This window comes from Haliaeetus leucocephalus, unplaced genomic scaffold (assembly GCF_000737465.1).
Source record: "Haliaeetus leucocephalus isolate CR32 unplaced genomic scaffold, Haliaeetus_leucocephalus-4.0 Scaffold2, whole genome shotgun sequence".
NCBI classification, from domain to species: Eukaryota; Metazoa; Chordata; class Aves; order Accipitriformes; family Accipitridae; genus Haliaeetus; species Haliaeetus leucocephalus.
In genome coordinates, this window is record NW_010972438.1 from 10,962,773 (window position 1) to 10,983,516 (window position 20,744).

Genomic DNA, 20,744 nt, shown 5'->3' on the forward strand with positions numbered 1-20,744 from the left:
CCGGGGCTGCCGCGGCCAGGGCCAGTCTGAGCAGAGCCCTGCGCCGGGGCACGGGCACCCGGCCAGCCCAGGCGGCAGCGACGAGCCACGGGGCAGGCTGCCAGCGCCTGCCTGGTTCTGAGGAACAGCGCAGGACCAGAGGGGATTTCCAGGGCCGAGAGCACCTAGCCCGGGCCTTGCTGCTGGCCACCCACCTCCAGGGAAGGCGGGCGGGCAGGTGCAGGCAGCGGCTTGTGGGCCCCAACCCCAGGGTGCCAGCGCCAGCAGGAGCAGAGGTCACCCCACCGGCGCCGGGCACTGACTCAGCCCCACGAGGCCAGCGCCGTGGGCGAGCGGGGGAAGCCACGGAGGTCCAGGGCTGCAGACAATGAGGCGACTGTTCCAGGATGGGCACCTCATGACCGCGGCACGGCCCTGCCGGGCTCCCCGGCTGGGACCCGCTTGGCAGGGAGAACACGACAGCGCACGTGCAAGAGGGGTGCGGAACCGAAATGGGGGGGAGCTCTGGGCTCCCCGCTGTCCTGCTCAAGCCCCAGCCGGAAACACAGGCGAGCCCCCTCCCTGCCAAGCATCCTTCCCGAGCCAGCCAAGGGCACTGCTAGCGGGACAGCGACGGAGACGGAAAAGGAAGTCACAGGGCTCTGAAGTCAACACTCGCACCCAAATACGCCAGAGCAGCCTGAGCCACACTCGGCCAAGGGCAACACGTCTCAATGTCAGACACTGCTAGAGCTGCAGCCTGTGCTCCAGCCTCACAGGACCACACGCTACCGGCCCTACGGGCCCCTACAACCTGCATGCGCCCTGCTGGGGCTGCCGCCCCACGGCTGGGGAGCGGGACCCCAGCCTGTGCCCCAAGGCACTGGCAGGCAGAGCTCTCCCCTGAGGCCACTGCTGCACATGGTGGACCAGGCACCCGCTGGAGTCCAGGGCACAGTCCCCATGCCGGCTGGGCCAGAGAGAGTCGACTTAGGCACAGAAAGGTCACTGGGTCCAGCACAGAGTCCCTGCCCCTGTGCAGGGGTCCCATCACACAGGACAGGGATGCTGCATCTCTTTGGAAAACCTGGCTTTATTAACACACCGAGGTCCTACCTGCACTCCCCAAGCCCACACCTCTCCCGCAGCATGGGCAGCCGGTCTCCTCACAAACGAGGCATTGCGCCGCACTCCCCCGGCAGAAACCCGGCCCCCCCGGACACAGCCTGCTGGGGCCAAGCAGGGACAGCCCACATACCCCAAAGCACTGGGGGCTGCTGGGAACCAGCAGCCCACAGAGGCAGGTGCTCACCACGGGCACCCCAGCCCAGATTGCCAGGCTCCCCAGCAGCTGTCCGGGGGAGAGGAGCTGCGGCGGGGGTGAGCCTCCGGTGACAACCCTGTTCAGCCCCAGCATGGGGGCATGGTGCACACAACTCCCAGTGCAGGGGCACCTGGCACCAGGAGGCTCAGGGGGAGGGTGGCAGGAGGGACCGGGCTGGCCCAGGAGCCACGGGTCACACCAGCCCTGGGGAGCACAAGGCTCCCGCAGCAGCACAGCTGGGAGAGGCACCTGGACAAGGACCCGTGTCAGGGCATCCTGCCCTTGCTGCAGCCTCCTGCCAGGCCTCCGCTTCTTTCTTGGGAGCCAAGCAAAGGTGGTCAATGTTCCTGGGGGGGTCCCAGGCCCCAGCCACGCTGCAGTGGCAACGTCCCTTCCTGAGCAGCAGGTAGCCACAAGGTCTGCCCCACTCCCAGTAGACAGCAAGAGGGAGGGAGGGCGGGCAGAGGGGCTCCTGGTTCTGGACTGCGCCTTGGCAAGGCAGCAGGCTGGCCACGCAGCCCTGCCAGCTGGCACGGGAGATGCCAGAGCAGACAGGCAGGAGCCGACAGCCCCACACTTCCCTCGGCGAGTCCTTCCCGGAGGTTTCTGTCCTGCCGCCCGATGTCTTCGTCGCATCCTAGGACAGTGTGTGCGTGCCCAGCAGCCCTGCTCCCGCAGCTGGCCACGTGCCCATGCCTATCTCCAGCGGGTCTGGTAAATGAGCGGGTAGAAGACATTCAGGAAGAGTGCCACGATTGCGGCCGTGGTGGCCAGGACAAAGTATCTGACGCAGCCTTCGTCTGGGTGCTGGGGAGTGCCCGGACTCTGCTTCTGGCCACGAGGCCTCCAGGAGTTTCTTGCAGGCCTTTGGGGTGCCTCGAGCTGCAGCTCTTGTTCTTCAGCCTCCAGTTCCTGCCAGATCAGAGAAGCCTGCGATGTGGAAACCTGCGTCAGCACTTGGAGAACACAACGGGCAACACCCCTCGCCATCCCCCGGGGCAGGCGGCTGCCTGCAAGCCCAGCCCCGTGCCCAGCCAGCCCGCCTCCCCATGCAGCACCATCGCGGTCGCGCCCGCCCCCGCGGCTCTTCGGGGTCTCCGGTGCATGGGGTGCAGCCGGGCTCCGGTGGGCGGCTCTGCGGGAGGGAGCGTGGGCAGCTGCCAGGCAGGGTCTTCGTGGGGCTGCAGGGAGTGGAGCGGGCAGGCGGATCCCGGTGGAGCCGATGCGCTGGCATTGGTGGGTCCAGGTGGTGAGGGGGCAGGCAGCAGCCAATCGCAGCCCAGCTTTTGGGATCCCAACAGGATCTTTCAGACAACAGCCAATCCAAAGCCAGCCGGGGCAGCGGGAGCAGGAGGCACGGTCAACAGCACAGCCAGTCACAGCTCTGCTTTGGTGGGTGGGGATGCTCCGACAGCCAGTCGTAGCCCAGCTTCCAGGAGGATTATTCACAGGCAGCCAATCACAGCCTGGCCCTTCACTGTGCCGGTGATCGCGCAGAGTGGCCAATCAGGGCGCAGGTCTCCGGAGGGCACCCAGTGCCTGGGGGGGTGCGGGTGCTCCGAGGCGCTTGGGGACCCGCTGAGCCCCGGCGGGATCCGACGCGCCCCATCACTGTGGAGGATCCGGCGCTGCGGCGGGCCGGATGAGCCCCGGCGCCACGAGGGGACCGGACGAACCCCGGTGCTGTGGGACGTACAGTGAGCCTCAGTGCCGCCCGGGCCCCTGAAGGCTCCCACCACCGCCGGTGTGGGATGAGCAGCTCAGCCTTCCTGTTGCCCAGGCCACCCCCAGCAAGCGGGGCTACTCCAGGACACGCACAGCCCCCCAGGACAGGAGCAGCCCAGGCAGGCAGACACCAACGTGCTGGACGCCCCAGAGACGGACAGCTCCTGTCCCCAGCTGAGAGCCAGGAAGCCTAACCAGTGCTAGGCTGAGGGCTGTGCGAGCAAGATGGACCTCACGCGTGCAGACGTGCCAGAGATGAGCTGAGCATCGTCGTCAGACCCCGCGGGGCCACGGGGGTGCCGAGCACGGAGGGAAGGGCTGCAGCACAGAGACGCCGGGGGGGGCTAGCCAGGTGGGCGCTGCACCGCGCCCCAGCCTGGGCCTTCGTGTCTGACGTTCACGCAAAGATCAGCCAAACCGTTCCCCGACAGCGCATGCCGGAAGCGCCCTGCCAGCTGGGCCACCCCTCCCTCCCAGGCGCCCGGCAGCAGAGCTCACTCTGGCAGGTTTCTCTTCAGCACCCTGCGGAGGGCTGCCAGGCCTCTGGCTCAGCACTGGCCTTTGCCTTTTTTGCACCTAGCTTGGCCCCAAGCTGGGCCCCAGCAGAAAGCATCCCCCACCCTGCCTCGAGAGCAACTGCCTAGGGCAGGTTCTCACTGCTGTCTAGCACAGCCAGCTCCTACTGCACTGCTCACAACCTTCCTCTGGTGCAGACCCTGGCAAGGCTGGGTCTCCTCCTGCCTCCTCCGGTGCCCTCCCATCAGCACTCCAACCCCGATGACGGGAACCAGCTCTCCTGTGGTCCCTCAGGGCAGAGACCGTCCCAAGCTCACAGCAAGAACAGGGCAAGGCAGGCCCCAGTGCCTGGCTGGCACAAGCTCTTTGGTGTCAAAGAGGAGCAGGCACCACACTGCAGCTGTGCCAAGCTCCGTGGGTGCTGGCAGAAATGGGCTGGGCCCTGTGCGTGGGCACCTGGGCGCATTTCAAGGCTCTGTGGCTCCAACAGTGCCGAAAGGGACGCGAGCTCTCACCTGGCTGGCAGCAGCTTCCGCAGAGGGGGTGCGCTCGGTTCGGTGGTCTGGGGGGTGCCCTGGCAGGGGTCTCTCCACAGGAGAGTTCCGCCGGCGGTAGAAGAGGACATACGCGTATCTGGTTACCACCTGGCTCTCATCCACGGTGGTGACTGTGCTGTCGTCAAAGAGCCGCCAGCCTGAGAGGAGAGAAGGGTTAAGCAAGCAGACGGGCCACGGCTGCAGGAGAGGTGGGGCGGCAAGGCTGGCAGATCCTCACCCACGTCACTGCGCTGGCTGTTCTTGTCGTTGGGCAGGCGGGCATACGCCGTGTAGTGTCCCCCAATCATGCCTCCGTAATGGTTGATCACAGCATATAGGTCATACATGGGCAGCTGCTGCTCTCCCTTCCGGCCAATGCAGAACTTGCTCAGGTCCAGGCTCCTGGGGAGAGACACAGGGACAGTCAGCGATAGGCAGGGAGAGGCCAGGCTGCAGGGCAGCACAGGCAGTGCCAACCCAGGCACTTCCATCTCCCAGGTTCTCACCGGACAGGGAAGTCCACCATGTCGTTGATCTTGTCCCTCCAAATAAAGCTGCGGAAGGAGAAGCGCTTGAGCTGGATAATGAGGACGTTGGGTAGCCGCCACAGCATCAGCTGCTTGGAGGCCTCACGGTGCTGCTTGCACTTGGGGCAGTACCTGGGGAAAGAGTGTGCTCATTACCGGTACAGGAAGAGCCTCGGGTCTCACAGCCCAGCCCAGCCCCAAGGTCCCCCACATGTGGGGCTGGCAGAGGGGATGTGGGAGGTTCTCAGCCTCCCCTGCCAGGGGCAGGCCAGCACAGTCCTACAGAGCGCTGGCATTGCTCCCTGCTGGCTCATGGCCTCCCTCCCCAGTGCACAGGGAAGGCCAGCCCAACACCCCTGGCCACCAGAAGAAACAGCCTGCAGGCCTGGGCAGCTCCTGGGAAACCCCTGCTGCTGCCTGGGCCCACAGGCTGGAACCCAACCTGCCGCCTCCCTCACCACGCTTCTTCCGGGGCCAGGACTTCGGGCTTGGTGAAGAGATTGAGGCACTGCTCCAGGGTGAAGTGGCCAGCCCGGGCTGCTTCACTGGCCGAGCCTGGGTCCTCCACGCACTCCAGCTCCTTGGACTCCACCAACACAAATTCCTTGAGGCGTTCATTGTTCTTCCACACCAGGGCAAGGGAGCAGTCATCTGTCAGCTCCAGGGGGGTGTCACCTGCAAAGGGGCGCACACCTCACACACCTGCCCCACCAGGCTGGGCCAGGCCACCTTGCTGGGGCTAGGAGCAGTCTTGCCCATCCTGGCTCGATACAGTGATCATGCAGTGCTGTCAGGAAGGGAGAGGTGCCCCATGGCCAGGTTCACCATCCCAGGGTAGCAAAGCCTCCCAACCAGCCAGGGAGCAAGGCTGGCACAGCCCCTCTCGGCAGCGCCTACATAACCAGCACTGGATGCGGGCATCCCATTCAGACAAGAGGTGACCCAGAGATCACAGACCCTCTGTGGATGCAGGAGGTTGAAGGGAATTGGTCTATTTGCTGAGGAGAGCAGGAACATCATGCCCAAGAAGAGCTTCCAGGCAGCAGCTCTGTGCAGCAGAGCCCTGGCCTCCCCTGTGCCAGATGCAGCTTTCGCTGTCCAGCCTGGGGCCACTGTCACATCTGGGTTCACCTTGGGCCAGGCAGATCTACCACCCCACCAGAGGTCACAAGGAATGAAGGTGGCGCTTTCTGGGACTCTGGGCTCACCTTTATCTTCCAGCTTGTGCTCTCGGTTGGCAGCATCGATCTTGTTGATGTAAAACTGCGTGGCACGGGCGCTCAGTGAGTCTGGAGTGTGCTGGTACCCAGGGATGGCAGCTGTGGACAGGCAGGGACAGATCTGTGGTGGCACTGCCTGTCTGCCCTGCATAGGGGCCAAGAATTTGCAGTGCCCCCACCCCCCACCTCACATGCTACGGCCTTGCAAGGGACACAACCACGTGCCCCATGTCCTTGACTATTTTTAGCAGGCGCCTGCCCCTGGCAAGCTGCGCTCCTCTGCCTGCCTTGCCCCTTCGCTGCACATTGCTGCCATCCTGAGACGAGTGTCTGGAAACGTGACAGCCAGGCAGCCGAGCGCAAGAGGCTGCTCCCGTGCAGCTGAGTCAGAGCGAGGGAAACGCTGCGCTCACAGCCCTGAGGGGCTCAGCCCGCGCTGGGCTCTGCCCTTCCACGGGACTCTGAGTCTTCTGCCAGCCCCTGCCTTCCCACCCCTCCCACAGCAACACAACACTCCAGACTCTTTCCTAGTCAGGTCTCTGCTCTGCCCCATGGGCCCTGCCAGGGCAAGGCAGAGCGTGGGCAGACAGGCATTTCAGGTGGGGCAACACTCCCAAAACACAGCTCCCAGAGCCTCATTTATGTTCCCAAGGGTCTCCAGACCAAGCTCACAAGGAGAGAACAGATGCTGCGGTCGAGGGTCCCCCAAAGGAGGAAGCATTGCTCCTGTTTTTTCTTGGGGCTGCCTGGGCTCCTGGCACAGACACTGTTAGCACCACAGCACCTCTTACCTTCTGGCTTGAGTGCTCTCTCATAGGATGGCTCCTTCTCACAACAGCTGTCGCCCTGCGACTCCATGTGCTCAGAGAAGCCCGAATCCAAGCTCAACAGGGAACTCCTAGCTGCCAGGACCTTGCTCCGGACAGTGCCAGTGTCCCCCAGCTCCAGGTGCAGCTCAGGCACAGCTGGCGAGAGCGGGGGCTCCTGCAGGAGGCTGGTAGCCCTATCCACGTCCCCCAGCTCAGGGGCAGAGGTGGCTGCTGCACAGCTGCTTTTGGCCAGGGGGTCCAGCTTGTCTGGGAGCAGAGGCTGCAGCCCCTGGTCTGGTGACATCCGGCCCAGCTGGAATGGAGGCTGGAACACGCTGACTGAGTACCTGGGCAAGGAGGTGGCAGTCAGAGCTGGCCAGACACAGGGCTGAGCTCAGCTCTGGGGCAGAAGCACCCTCCTTTCCCGGACCCTCACCTTGCGTAGCCCTCCAGCAGTTGGGCCAGGCGGGCATAGGTGAGGCGGGACTCTGGCACACTGATGAGGAAGGGGAAACCGATGTTCTCGGGGCGGCACAAAGCCTTGTGGTCTGGCCAGTGTGTTTTCTGACATGCCCTGTAACACATACAGCCCCTGCTGAACCCAGCATCTGTGACCACCCCAGGCAGGAGCACAGCAGTGGCAGAGGGGTGCAATGGGGACAAGGGGAGCACCACGAGCCAGACTGGCTCTCTCCCAAAGGCCAGGCCCATCCCACCTCCTCCCAGTGGTCTGAGCTCTCCCATCCAGCCTTTCAAGGCAGGACACCCTCCCTCCCTGCCAGGCACCAAGCCAACTCACACGTTGCAGTAACCGACTCGATAGCACCTCGTGCAGCGCCTGAGCTTCTCATCCTCTGGCAGCTGCTTCTTCTGGCAGGCCGCACACTTGGCGACGGGGCCACTGGGCACCTGTGGACGCTGCAGGAGAAAGGACCCGTCGGGCAGGGAAGGGCACCCGGGCAGGACAAGGTAGCCTTGGTGGGCATCCGTGCTCGCTGCAGCTAGTCACCCTTGCATGCAGCTCTCCCCCTCCTGCTCAGCCCCACTTGCAGGCTCAGCCTTCCTGCATGCCTCCCAGTAGTCCCAATATCCCCTCTTACCTGCTGGACCTGCAGCTCGACCACCCGCTCCTTGGCCAGCTCTGGGGACAGCACCTCGAAGCAGAGCAGCAGGTCTGTGGGGGAGACTGTGTCCAGCGAGTTGGATGGCAGGAACATGCGGTGGAAGCGATTCTTGATCACCTGCCAGGAAAGCAGTGGAGTGGGGCCTTGTGAGGGCTACCCCATGCTTCCTATCCTGAGAAAGCCAGACCTCAGCCCCACAGTGAGCTGCTGGGACAGCAGCACCACAGGGATGCTGTGCTCAGCTCACCACCTCACCAGGGGAGGAGGTACATCCCCTGCCCTACTGCAGTGGCCCAGCCCTCCTGAGCAGGGATCTGCCCAGCAGCACCCTGTGCATGACAATGCTGCCCGCGGACAAAATCCGTCCCATGGACATGTTGGATATGGGCAAAGGACTGTCAGTGACCATATTCCCTGCAGAGCTGTGGGAGCCAGGGCACCCACAAGAGCAGCCCATGGCTTGCTCCCCAGCTTGAGCACTCTCACCTCTGCCAGGCGCAGGTTCTCTGGTTTCACGCGCACGCTGTGGGCCACTGAGTCAAGTACCTCCATGGCACTGGAGTTCTCCTTGCTGATACTCACAAGGAACTGCCACCAAGAAAGTGCCACATCAGTCACAGCACACCAAGGCATGTGGGCCCTTACTTAACACAAGGCTTAGCCTGTTGGCACATAACCAGCTGCCTGGGGCACCTCCAGGAGCCCTCTCAGGCTCCCTCCCCAGAGCAGACTATGTCCTGTACCTTGATGGGTTTCTTGTGCGGTTCCTTTGCAAAGTAGTAGACGGTCAGCACCTTCTGCTTCTGCGGGAGGGGCACGGGGAGGTACAGGAAGGGGTCAAAGGTGATGGACACCTGCAGATGCGAGAGCATGCTCAGTTGTGGGAAGTGCTTGTGGCTGAGATCAGCGGGGCAGTAGCCCTAGCAGACCTAAGATCCAGCCTTGCCCTGTGACCTGTGCTCTCCGAGGGTCAGGAGCCTGCTGCCGCACAGCCAGGACAGGGACAGAGCCTCCAGGGCTGCCCTACCTTGGAACACACTGGGCACACCAGCTTGGATTTGTACTGGCCCTGGAAGAGGTCCACAATGAAAGAGTCATTCCTCATCTTGTGTCGCTGCCAGGCCTCCTCAGCTACCACCTGCAGGGAGAAAGGGCTCAGCACTACACTAAACTACCCAGGCCAGGGCTGCTCACCCAGTGCCTTTGGGGAGGGACATCCTCACCTCGTCAGGCCTCCCATCCGAGTCAACAGTCTCTGTGTAGGGCTTGTTCTGGATGCGGTTGAGGTCTTCGTGCAGGCCATCGAGCAGGAAGGCCATGAACTCCTGAGCATCGTGCTGGGCATAGCCAGTGAACTGGCTGGCCTTGCTGGCCACGACTGCCTAGGGGAGCACAGTAGTCAGGGCTGGCCAGCGGCGCCCCCAGCAGCACTGCCTGCCCAATGCACAAAGCCTGGCTGCACCCACCCACACCCACCTAGCTCTCCGTGGCAGTAGCAGGGCAGCCAGGTGCCTACAGCAGAGTGCTGGGCCCTGACCCACAGCAACTCCTGTATAGCGCCGGTGCCTGCGGCCCTACCTTCAGTTTAGAGGGCTGGAAGGCATGGTGCGTGCCCTTCCACAGCGCTCGCAGCAGCATGGCAAAGCCAATGGCCAGGCGTCCCCCCGTCCCCAGCGGGTTGTTGTAGTTGATTTCAGACTCAAAGGACCGATCTGTAAGAGATGCAGGAGAGCAAGGGTGGCTGCAGGCTGCACCGTCTGAGTGGCAGGGCTCTGCTGGGCTTCCAGTGTGGGCTCACCATGGAAGTAGTCGCGCAGTTCCCGGGTGTTAGACAGGGACTGGATGACGCTGTTCATGAAGCAGGTGTTGCCCAGGTTCACCAGCCCCGTGAAGCCAGGCAGGCAGACCTTCTTCTTCTCGTCCTCATCCTCATCATCCTCCACGCTCTCGGTGCTCACAGGGCTGTGTGTCATTGGTGGCACCATGCACGTTGGTTTGGGCTGCCGAAGCAGAGGTGGGTGTAAGGGTGCTGCGCTCAGGGGTCTCTCTGGGAATACCAGGGGAACCCAAAAGCCCAGGGCACCCCTCTGATGTGGCTGGGCTGGAGCCATTACGCTATCTCCCACCAGGACTGGGATAGACAGGCCAACCACTGCCCTCAGTCCTGCCAGCTATGACTGAGGAGCAGTGCCCCCTCCTCCAGGAACAGTTTGTCAGTCCCCAGAGCAACACCAAGGAGGTGGGGTCCCACGAGAAGGACAAATGGGCCTCCCTTTCCCCCTGCCAAGGTCAAATCCTGTGCATCCCTACTCACCGAGGGGATGTGCGGCTCTTGCTTCACTGCCACATGCTCTGGGGCTGTACGGGCTGCCACGCCATCCAGTCCGCCATCTTCCACACGCGGCTTCTCTTTGTCACTGGCTCGGGCCTCCTCCTTGCTGGACAGGGGGTGCTGGTTACTGCCCGGGGGGTTCTTGTCCAGAGGGGTAGGGCCTGTAGGCATGGCAACCTTTGCACCACCCACTGCACCTTAAAAAGGGGGAAGGGTGGGCCTGTGGTTAGCAGCACCATGCGCTGCCCACGGCGGGGCTGAGCCGCTCGGTCCATGCTCACACACAGGCTCTCTCCTACCCCTCTTCTTTGTAAGCAAGGGGAACAGCAGTGCCCTTCCCCTAGCACTTGGCTCACCCTGCCCTACACCCCTCCTGCCTGCACCCACTCAGTCCCTCTCCTTCCCCACAACCCCGTGCTGGAGGATCTGGTACCAGCTGGCTGCTGCTGGCAGTGAGGATGGCCCATGCCCCACTAGGGTGCAGCAGGTAGGCAAGACAAGAAGGCAGGGTGCAGACCTCGTGTGGCTGGAGCTTCCAGCCCCCCCCAGCGCTGGCTCTGGCGTTTCTTCAGGCAGACGTCAATGCGAGACATCGTGAAGTTGTACGTGCACTGGTCTGGCTCAATAAGGTTCCTGCAAGACATGCAGCAAGGTCAGGGGTGCCCCAGATCCCCCAGCAGCCTCAGACATGCCAAAGCCTCTGCAAGGCAGGGCCATGGCCTCCAGGCAGTAGGGACCTGGCCAGCACTGATTCCAAGGTGGCCCTGACAAAGGGTGGAAACCCTTGAGCCTGGCCACACTGAACACAGAGGGCCCCTTTCCTGCCAGATCCATTCTGCGTGGCTCCACAAGCCCCCTCCTGCTGGACATACTACCCAAAATGCACACAGGCTGGTCTGACTGTCCCCAAGAGCTCTAGAACAGGCTACGGGGGGAACTGCAGGCAAGAAGATGCTGGGATTTCCTCCACTGCAAGCCACTACACAGAGCCAAGGCAACCCAGGCTTGGGGCATTAGCACAGCATGGTGTAAGGGAAGCCCCCAGGTGCAGAAATGAGCATTCCCTGCACAGACCCACCAGCCAGGACTGGCTCCAGCTCTGCCCTCTCAGCTCCCTTACCCCAGTGCAGGCTAGAAGGACAGGAGCCATACCTGAGCTTCACCTGCCACCGGAACACTGTGTGGGGCCCACAGCCAGGATGGAGGCGAAGGAAGTTTGTGTCACTGTAAAGACATCAGAAGTGAGTGAGAAGAGGTGAACAAACAAGTAGCCCAGCCGCAGCCAGGAGCTCTGCAGGAGCCTGGCACGCTTGTACCTTGTCTGGAACACCAGGGTGAAGTCTTGCTCCCGGAATAACACCTTGGACGTCTCCTTGTGGATCTCCTTCACGTAGACGTGCACTACCACCAGGTCATTGCCCTTCTCGTATGAGTCATTCTTGACAAAGGTCAGGCTCACAAAAGGCTCTGGCTCTGAGAGAGGAGAACCGTGGAGAGAGACATTACCTTCTTTGCACACCAAGGCAGTGCTCCAGGCTGACCCAGGAAAGGTCCTGAGCAGATGGACCTTCCTGACCAGGCTGACCCCTGGGCTCCAGCCACCCACCATCAGCCGCTGCTTCCAGAGCCACATCATCCTTGGACCAGTCCCTCTTCTCACCGTCTCTGCTTGGGGGAGGGGTGGCTGCTGGGACAGTCTTAGAGCTCTCTCCCAGGACAGGTGTGCAGTCCCGGCCCCGCAAGGCCTCAGCAGGGCTGCCTGGCTGCAGGACCCTCTTCTCCACACAGGTGGCAACACGGTGGGGGAACACCTCTGTGGTAGCTGCGAGAGGTGGCATCTCCACAGGAACACTTTCCTTGGCCAAAACCACAGCCTTTCAAGACAGAGGCACACGGTGAAAAACAGACACTGTCACCCCCAAGCTGCCCTGGTCCACCCGCTGTGGCTCTTGCCAGCCAGGCAGGCACAGCTCCACGTCGCCTGCTTCCCCCACACATCCCATGTTCGGTTCAGCCTCATTAGCGCCAGAGGACATGATCAGTCCAGTGACTGCAGGGTCCTCACATCACCCTCTCCTCCACCACAGCCAGGCCCACGCCAGCCCTCAGCAGCACCCATGGAACCCCAAAGCCCATCTCATTGGCAGGGATAGGCCCCTGCGTGAGCAACATGCCCTGCGGCGGGGCTGAGGGAGCAGGGCCCATGTGGCTGGGTCCTTGGGTACCTTCTCCAGTGGCGGTGCGAGGTCTGCGAGGGCTGTGGGCGCATCAACCTGGCTGGCTCTGCCATTGCGGCGGCTGCCTGCCCTCCCGCTGTGCCCTTTGCTGGGCTCCACGCTCCCAGTGACTCTGGCATTTGGCTCCTCTTCAGTGGGAGCCACTTTGAGGTATACTGCCCGCTTGGCGCTGGGGCCGCTCTGTGTCCCTGGGCTGGCTGGGCTTTTCCCTCCCAGAGCCTCACTTCTTCCTGGAGCGCGCTTGGGGTTGGAGGGCTCCCGGCGGGACCTTGGCGGTTCTGCACCTTCAGCCCTTGGCTCTTCAGGGGCCAGCTCTGCAGAAGCAGCCTTCTCCTTCCCATTCTCCCAGCATGTGGTCCCTTTGGCCAGCTCTTTGGATCCGTCTTTCCTTCTCTTCTGTGAAAAGCAGTGCAGCACAGTGGGAAGCTATCCAGGTAGCAGCACCTCTCACGCTCTCTGCCAACCCCTCACCCTCACACCCCCTTCCCAGAGCACGCTGGGGCTCTGCTCCAGACCTGGAGGCTATGTGGCAGGTGGGAACAGGGGTACAATGACACACCCCTCTCTGGGACAGAGGCAGCTGGCTCACTGCCCTCACGCGGCATGTGGATGCAGGATGTGCCCACATTGCTCCCTGGGCAGCTCAGGAGCAGGGAGTGAAACCCTCACCCCAGCTCCCCCCAGCTCCGTAAGGATCTTCAAATGGCAGATTCTCCCCTCCTCACCAGAAGCGAAGACCAGGTATGGAGTGGGATCTTCTTCTGAAGCACAAGCTGTAGAAAGTTGCCCTTCTTGCACTGGACCTTGCTGCAGGAGCTCTCAATTTCCTCATAGAACTGACAGCTCCACTGGCGCCCGTCTACAAGCAGAGGGGGACTGCACCTCAGGCAGTGCTCCAGGCAGCTGTCACCTAATCCACAGCCCCCTTTCACCTGCCCCAAGGATCAAGGGAGCACTCATCCAGAGCCAAGGAGGCCACAGGCAAGCTGCCACCATACCCCAAGAGCTTTCAGGGCTTCAGCCAGCTTCCCTGGATTTGCTTTGTACATCTGGCTGGCCTCCTTCCCAGAAGGAAGGCCCTGGGCCTCCCTGCCCTCAGGCGCACAGTCGCTTTTCCAAGGGATGCCTAGGGGCGACTCAGAGTCATCCCAGTGAGCAGGGGACAGAGACGCACCAGTGCAGCAGTGGGCACTTGTTCACTTGGCACAGAGGCCAGCTCCTGCCCTCCCTAGCTCTATACCCTTCTTCTTTTACACAGCTCTTGTATCAGCCCTGCCTGCTGGCTGAACCTGTGCCAGCTGACAGCAAGGCATTGCCTCTGAAGGAAAGGTTTTATGCCTGCCTGGATCAGTCCCACGTCTAGTCCAGAGCTGCGCCAAGCCCCGCTGGAGAAACGCCTGCAGCAGTTGCTTCATTCCTCATACCTGGTAGTTTGACCACACAGTCCGTGTCGGTGAAAGCAGCATCTACATCCTCCACCTTCAGAGCTCCACTGCCCAAGTTCAGTTTGACGATGATCTCGTCAGCGTTCTGCTTCCAGTCCAGCAGCAGCTCTAGGAAGAGGGAGGAAAGTGTCATCTACTTGTTGGGGCATGAGCCTGCAGTGCCCACTGCTTGGCTGGGGAACACAAGCCTGAATGCACGCTCGGTTCAAGGAGGTCAACGCAGGGGACACAGATAATGCCAATTAAATGAGATGTTCACAGCCCGCTCTCATCAGACAGGCCACAGACAAGAGCACATGTTGCAGCAGGGCAGGTGAATCCCGGTGGGAACTGGAGAGATCAGAAAGGCAGCGCTGCTCTCGGCCCCATCACATGCAACAGCAGCGGCTGGGAAGAAGGGGTGGCTCCTGCCAACTACAAAGCAATCGCTGCTTTCCCAGGAAACGAGGAAGCCACAGAATTACTCTGGGGAATTCAAGTGGACTCTGACCACAATCAGAAATTGCCACTTCCCCTTTGCATATGCAAACCAAGGAGCCCAGCTGCAATCACCAAAGCATTGTACTCCTGCCAGGTGAGCACTGCTAACATGGCTGAAACATCGGCAGGCTCGCCAGCCGGGCAAGAACACTGCACCCAGGGAGAAAATGGTGCAGCAGCATCACGCCGCTGCAGGCAGAACCTCCATCAGGTGCCTGCGAGGCTCCAGGACCGGCCCTGTGGTGTCCTGAAGTCTTCAAGGCAAAAAGGTGATTTCAATCACCTTAATTTCTATCAGGTTTGTTCTACCCTCTGTGGCATGAGGATGTCCTATTCCGTCCTCAAAGCAGGCCTGGACCAAGGCACAAACCAGCCAACAATGCCCGCTGGGTGACACAGCTTGGGATCTTCCCAGCCCAGCATGGCTCCCTGCTCAGAAACAAGCAGGACAGATGCTGGCAGCAAGGCATCCCAGAGCTGTGCTCAGTGGCACCGTGACACCTGAGTTGGAAGCAGCCTGCCACATGCCCATGGCTCTTCTCCACCCCTGGGAAGGCCACACCCTGCTAAGACAAACTACCTCCCTAAGAGGCAAGGGAGCGCTCAGGTTAGTTCTGCTCAATGCCAGAGCATGGGACAACGACAAGGTGAGAGCTTCAGATCCCTTGGCAAGGGCACTCCATGGCCATGCACTGACAGCCAGCGCACACCTCGACTTACCCTCCTCTGAGTCCTTCTCCTGGGCAGTCTCAGCCTGCTCGAGCTCAGGGCGAGACACTGGTGGGCAGAGAAGCAGAGCGCGGGCAGGTCTGTCATTCTGTCACCTCAAGAGCATGGGCCAGCATGCTGATGCCCAAAATTTCACACATCACCTCCTTCTCCCCGGAACCTTTGTGCAGGCCTTTCATTCTACATGTACTGCTCATTTCCCTGCTCTGCTTCCTCACACCTCTTCCTTTCCCGGAGCCCTACCTGCAGCACCACCGCAAGTCAGCCCCCAGGACTGCTGCTCTGGGCCACACCACCATATCCCAGTCTAACCAGCACCACAGTGGCAGCAACACAACATTACTGCACCATGCAGACAGCGCTGCTTTGAGGCATGTCTCAGTGTGGAGTTTGTGGTAACCAGGCTGTGTGCCCCTGCTCAGTGCACCAGGCCCTCAGCCTCCAGCTGTACAGAGGAGTTCCTGCCTTGATCTGACAGGGAGAACCTGATGTTTGGTTGTGCTCAAACCAATTCTGCTGTAATGAGAGAAACACGTGGCCCAGCTTCACTTTAACATTCCCATTCCTGCGCAAGCTGCCAACATCTGTGGCCAAAACCTCCTTCCAGATCAGGCTGGGGAACCAAACTGACCTGACACCTGATCCCTGCTCCCCTCAGGATTACCTCCAACAGCCAGAAGTGTCTCAGGGCCTGGTCCACCCCCACAGGGTGGTGAGATCTGCCAGGCAAAGGGCTCAAAGCAACAGCACCTGGTCCTGGAGCAGAGAAACAGCAGCAACGGGAGCTGTGGTCTCTACCCTGGAGCGCTCAGAGGGCTGTCACTGCCTCCCTTGATCAGCTACAAAACAGTAGGGAACCTCTGCTGACCACTGGAGTCACTGGTGCAAAGGTGCTGGTGGGGCTGGCACTGTGAGAAGCACTGCAGCAGCACTGCCTGGAGGATCTACAGCTTGCTCCAGCCCCTCGTCACCTCTGCACAGAGAGGATGGAGACAGCACGGCCACACCACAGCCCCTGGGAAGGCAGGAGGCCCCTGCATCAGAAGGTGTAGAGTGTCAGGCCTTACTAGAGATACAGCACACCTTCCACGTGAGAGAAAGTGCAATGCTGTGCACTCTGCACCATGGAATTTTGCATCGGGGACTGCAGCTGGCCGTTCCAGCACAGACCTCAGCAAGCGCTCGTTTACCTTGGCCTACAAAACACCCTGTGATTTTGAGGTTACAGCAGTCATAACAGAGCAGGCACAGAAATCAAGCAGTTTTCCAGGGCCGCAGGAACTCTTGCCTGCATCCTGCCCGCAGGCATTCCCTGCACCTGAAGCATCGTTTTTGTCAGATACACATCAGCTACAGAAGGAATTACTGCACAGCAACTATTTCACTTGAGCCACACCTTGCCCTGACACAGAAGCTAAAGCACCAGCCCCACCCACAGGCCCCGCACTCGGCAGGTGCTGTCAGCACCCGAGCTGCCGCCTCGCAGCATCTGGCCTCGGCAAACTGATGGGGAAGCAGCACTGCCTCCAGCTGCAAGAGCACCCGCAGGCTTCAGTCCCGCTCCCTCTGGATCGGGGCAGCTCAGTCCCAGCCAAAAGCAGTCTAGAAACAACCACCGAGGCCAATGCCAGGCTTAAGCTAACAAGGCCTCAGGCTGACCTTCCTCACATAGCTGGGGCTAAGTAGCACCCAAAGGAAGGAGGTTACAGGTCCAGGCAGGACACTGTGCTGAAGAGGATCCCACATCACACGGGTTACCATCAGCTGCAGGAAGCGATTAGTTAAATCTGCTTATCCTGCAGCAGATGGCTGCGAGGCTCCCACCCTGCAGGGCCGAAGAACCATGGGCCTGCTCGCCACAGTGCTGCCGAGGGGCTCTCACCTTCCTTGCTCTCCTGGTTGGCTCGATCCTTCTGCTTCTTCTTGTTGGTGGCATCATCCAAGCCCCGAGACACTCTCCTCTGACCAGGGGCATTGGTGCTGCTGGACATTTTCAGCCGTTTGGAGGACACAAACGGCCCACCGGGGTCGGTAATGGAGTCTGGGTCAGGGGTGCGACGTTTTCTTCCTGGCCCAGCTATCTTGGCGACTCTCTGTGGTCAAACTCTCTGGCAAGGAACTAGTGGCCTAAAGAGAGGAGAGAGTGAGCGTGGCAGGAGGAGCAGGTGGAGGAGGCCCAATAGCATCAGGATCTGCTCTCTGCCCCAGCGCCAGGCCCTCCCAGGACCAGTGCCCTCACACGACCTTCACTGCAGCGTTTACGGGAAGCCCCACGCAGCGCTCAGTGAGGAAACCTACCTCATCACAGCTGTTACAACGCTTACTGCCAAAAGCATGGGCTTGTCAGAGCTCCCAAGATACAACCAGGGGTCTTCCGTATGTGGCACACATTACAAACCTGGAAAGCAATTGTCATGCTCATGGTTCCCACTACAGCAATACTGGCCCAGAGAAGCCGCCGGCGCTAACAACACCCAGAGGCAGAGCTGAGGGTGAGGACATGGGGAGGCCCTGATCTGCAACATCGAGCCTCCAGGGTCAAGTGGGGCAGCCCACCCCACAGCTCGGGGCAGCAGCTATTTCAGTCAAACAGTGCCCCATGTAAGAGGGTGGGAACAGGAGTGAGTAACGCCCTAAGAAGGAAGAAAGGGGAGAAGCGGGAACAGGCCCGGGATAGTCTCCCGTGACAGATGAGAGTGGCACTCCCTGGCAAAAGGAGAGTTCCTCTCCCTCCGCCCACCAGCTGGGAGCTTAACCAGCATGACTGCACCTTGCGTATTCATCTCCCTGCCGGTTTACAGACAGCGTCAGCGGAGCCTGGCCTGGAAACAGGACACCTCTGCTCCGCATGCCCCAGGGAGAGGGCAGGGCAGGCAGGGTGCTTGCCCCTGCCCCCTTAGACATGCCTTCCCAGGCAGAGCCAACTCCCCTATGGGTTTGGGAGCTGCTGGCCCAAGGGTTGGTCTCGGTTTTGCTCTCTGGTTTCGCCCTCGGGTGTTCATGGCTTCAATAGAGGAGAGCTGGAACAACGCACTGAAAACAGTCCCACTTGAGGTGCCTCTGTGGAGGTGGTGAAAGCAGAGAGCTGGAAGGCTTCCTCCCTCACTGCCCCGGTTGCACACCCTGACCCTGGTAGCGCTCACCAGTCTGCAGGGGTTTGCTGCGGTGGAGCAGGCCCTGCCGCACAGATCCGGCCCACCCCCAGTTGCCAGCAGCCTGCAGCAGCTGCCGGTGCACTGATTCACACCACATCCCATGGCCCTGCTCCCATGTGAGGACACAGAGCTGAGCCTGACAGCACCCTGGTCTAGCCCAGCTAAACTGAGCCTGCCTCTCCCTCAGCAGGAGGCAAGCCATGCCCTCGGGAACACCTTGTCCTGCCCTCACCTGCGTACCAAGCACAGACCCCATAGCTCCGCTTGGGCACGGCCAGGGACAGGAAGCACCTCCAAGGGAAATGCTCAGTCAGAGGGAGCACACTGGTGCCTCTGTGTTACCTACCCCACATCACTGAGGCGTTTGTATTCTAGAAATGCTCGGGGCAACAAGTAGCCACAAACTTGGAGATGTAGCCACAAACTGCAGGGACCCCAGAGAGCAAAGCAGTCCTGCCCTGCTCTTAGGTTTGGCAAAGCCAGCCCCACAACAGGCATTGCGCCCAAACCGTTTCTCTTCAGGCCAGCTTGGCCGTGTAACCAAGAGCCACCAAAGCCAAGAGAAAAGCTCAAGTGCCAAGTCCAGCCTCGCTGCCTGGCACAGACAGCTCCTGCCACCTGCGGTGGAGGGACCCGAAACAACCTGGAGATGGGGATGCTGAGCAGGGCCCAGCATCAGCCTCAGAGAGCTTGAAAGTGTGGGAGGACAGCAATGCCAGCCCCAAGCTGCTACACACTGGGTCTCCCTGGGATGCAGAAGTGCCTCTGGCTGCAGAGGGAATGGGAAGGGGCCCTTGCAGCGGCGAATGTGGCTGTGCTTCGCAAGGCTGGCCCTCTGACGCCAATAGCATGCTGTTGCTCAGCTCCAGCCCCCACTGACACCAAAACAGGTCAGCTACAAATGCTTCCCAGCACTGAGAAAGCTAACCTGGGCTTGGCAAACACGGGAAAGCATTTTTTGCTGAAGGGGTGGCATAGGGTAACTGCTGGGCAAGGCAACAGCAAGCTCCAAGGAGGGTCCTGGAGGGCTGAGAAAGGATGACCCTCTGCCCGAGAAGGGGTCGTGTGTCTGCTGTCACTCCTCCGGGAGAAGCCTGCTGCTCTCACGCCTCACTGAGGGCACGGCTCCCTCGGGTGCTTTGCCGACAGTTATTCCTAATGGCAGGCAGGAACCAAGCAGGGCTGGAGCTCTGCCCGATTCTAGCTGCCAGACTGATGGCAGCCCAAGGCCGCTGTGGGCACCGCAGGATTCTGGAGGCGTGCAGGCAAAGCACAGATTATTCCCATTCACCTATTCTAACCCCTGAGACTTTCTGCCTCTCTGCCATCAGGAAACGTGCAGCCAGGCAGGATGCTCAGCCCCTGGGTGTGCAGGGGCATGGAGTTTTTGGCACCACTAATGTCGGCACTGTAGGAGCAGCTGCAGGGGAGAGATGGTGAAAGGCTGCCCTGGATAGATGCCAGGTGTACCTCCGAGAAGCACCTGATGGTCTAGGTGCTCATACAAAACCTTACTCAGTCATTCTCCAAGCTGGGAAAGCCTGGCCATGCTGCTGAGAGAGGAGGTGCATCCTTCCCCTCTGTTCTCCCAGCCATTGTGCCGGTGCGAGGACCCACATGGCTGCAGCATGTACTGGATCAAGACGCCAGCCAGAGCAAAACTGCTTTCTGCCAGGTTTGTCTTACCCTAGAGCAGTTCCCCAACCCAGTTCATGCATGGTCTGCACAAACACTTTCACTGGCCAGAGGAAAGGGAGAACTCAGGAATAGGAGCAAAGGGCCAGGGAGAAGAGCTGCCCCTTCCCGCAGCAGCACCAGACTAGGCTAGTGTAAATGCTTAGGGAATGACAGCAGAAGGTGCACAAGACACAATTTGCACCCCCACCCGTGTTTGGGGCACATTTAGCACTTGGCAGGAAGAGGTCCCTGGTTCTTGCCTGCAGCATACCCCCCCCCCCCACCCCCCAAAGGCCTTCACTAGGGTGGCTGTGAAGGTTGGCTATCTCCCAGGCTCATCCTTCCATGGACTTTTGGCTCCTCCATGTCCTGAATACAGCTGACAGAAACACTTCCCTCGCACCCACAAGTACTTTTGTCACCTTCTGCTCCTTGTCACCCCGGGGGATCAGAAGTGTCAAGACTCAAGCTCGTCTCTTACTTCAGTTTCTCAGCGTGCCTGACACGTAGGCTAAGCCAGAACAAGCAGAGAGCCACTCAGGGCAGGCGCCCAGCCCAGCACTGCCACACGTAACATTTCTGACCCGTGTGGAAATCACCGTGGCCCCAAAGCACCGTGACAGCAGCAGCGAGCCCTTACAGCTGTGCTGCGTAGGGAGCCCGGCAGGCCCAGCTCCTCCCAGGCCCTGACAAGTCTCCAGAGAAGATGAGCCTGACCAGACAGCAGCCAGCGGCAGGCCCCGGCCTCTCCTGCGCCGCTGCCCGGCCTCAGGCATTTGGAGAGAGGAGAGGGACAGGGAACAGTGCTCCTGCCCAACCGCCCGAGGGCCCCGGGCCCAGGCAGTGCCCCCCACACCGGCAGAGCACCAGGTGCCAGGCAGCGGCCCAGCCCCGCGGCTCCTGCCCGAGGCTGCCGCGGTCGGCCCGTC

The 20,744-nt window shown here is 61.1% G+C and overlaps 2 protein-coding genes across 5 annotated transcripts in view; both read right to left on the reverse strand.

Moving 5' to 3' along the window:
- The window catches only part of QRICH1 (glutamine-rich 1), a 52,560-nt gene extending 39,556 nt beyond the window's left edge, over positions 1-13,004 (reverse strand). Inside the window, exons 1-2 of the mRNA XM_010571275.1 lie at positions 12,993-13,004; positions 6,939-6,949 (exon numbers count right to left, since the gene is read on the reverse strand). The gene's annotated coding sequence lies outside the window, so the exon portion shown is untranslated. The remainder of the gene's footprint in view (positions 1-6,938; positions 6,950-12,992) is intronic.
- Positions 308-20,555, reverse strand: USP19 (ubiquitin specific peptidase 19). 4 transcript variants are annotated; one of them, XM_010571245.1, is made up of 26 exons: positions 17,282-20,555; positions 16,866-17,110; positions 13,754-13,882; positions 13,055-13,188; positions 12,318-12,725; positions 11,699-11,966; positions 11,409-11,565; positions 11,245-11,316; positions 10,610-10,725; positions 10,075-10,253; positions 9,559-9,760; positions 9,339-9,472; positions 8,984-9,142; positions 8,788-8,898; positions 8,504-8,614; positions 8,247-8,348; positions 7,737-7,877; positions 7,436-7,554; positions 7,073-7,210; positions 6,619-6,983; positions 5,816-5,926; positions 5,066-5,282; positions 4,587-4,739; positions 4,319-4,482; positions 4,060-4,238; positions 308-2,233 (listed from the first exon to the last, which is right to left on the reverse strand). In XM_010571245.1, the coding sequence occupies exons 2-26, from the start codon at positions 16,972-16,974 to the stop codon at positions 2,000-2,002; spliced, it is 4,212 nt and encodes a 1,403-aa protein (XP_010569547.1). In that variant the 5' UTR covers positions 16,975-17,110; positions 17,282-20,555; the 3' UTR covers positions 308-1,999. The 4 variants fall into 4 exon arrangements, with proteins under 4 accessions (XP_010569547.1, XP_010569540.1, XP_010569532.1 ...); XM_010571238.1 differs by having other exon boundaries at positions 10,075-10,283; XM_010571230.1 differs by having other exon boundaries at positions 10,075-10,289.
- Between the last annotated feature and the right edge of the window lie 189 nt (positions 20,556-20,744).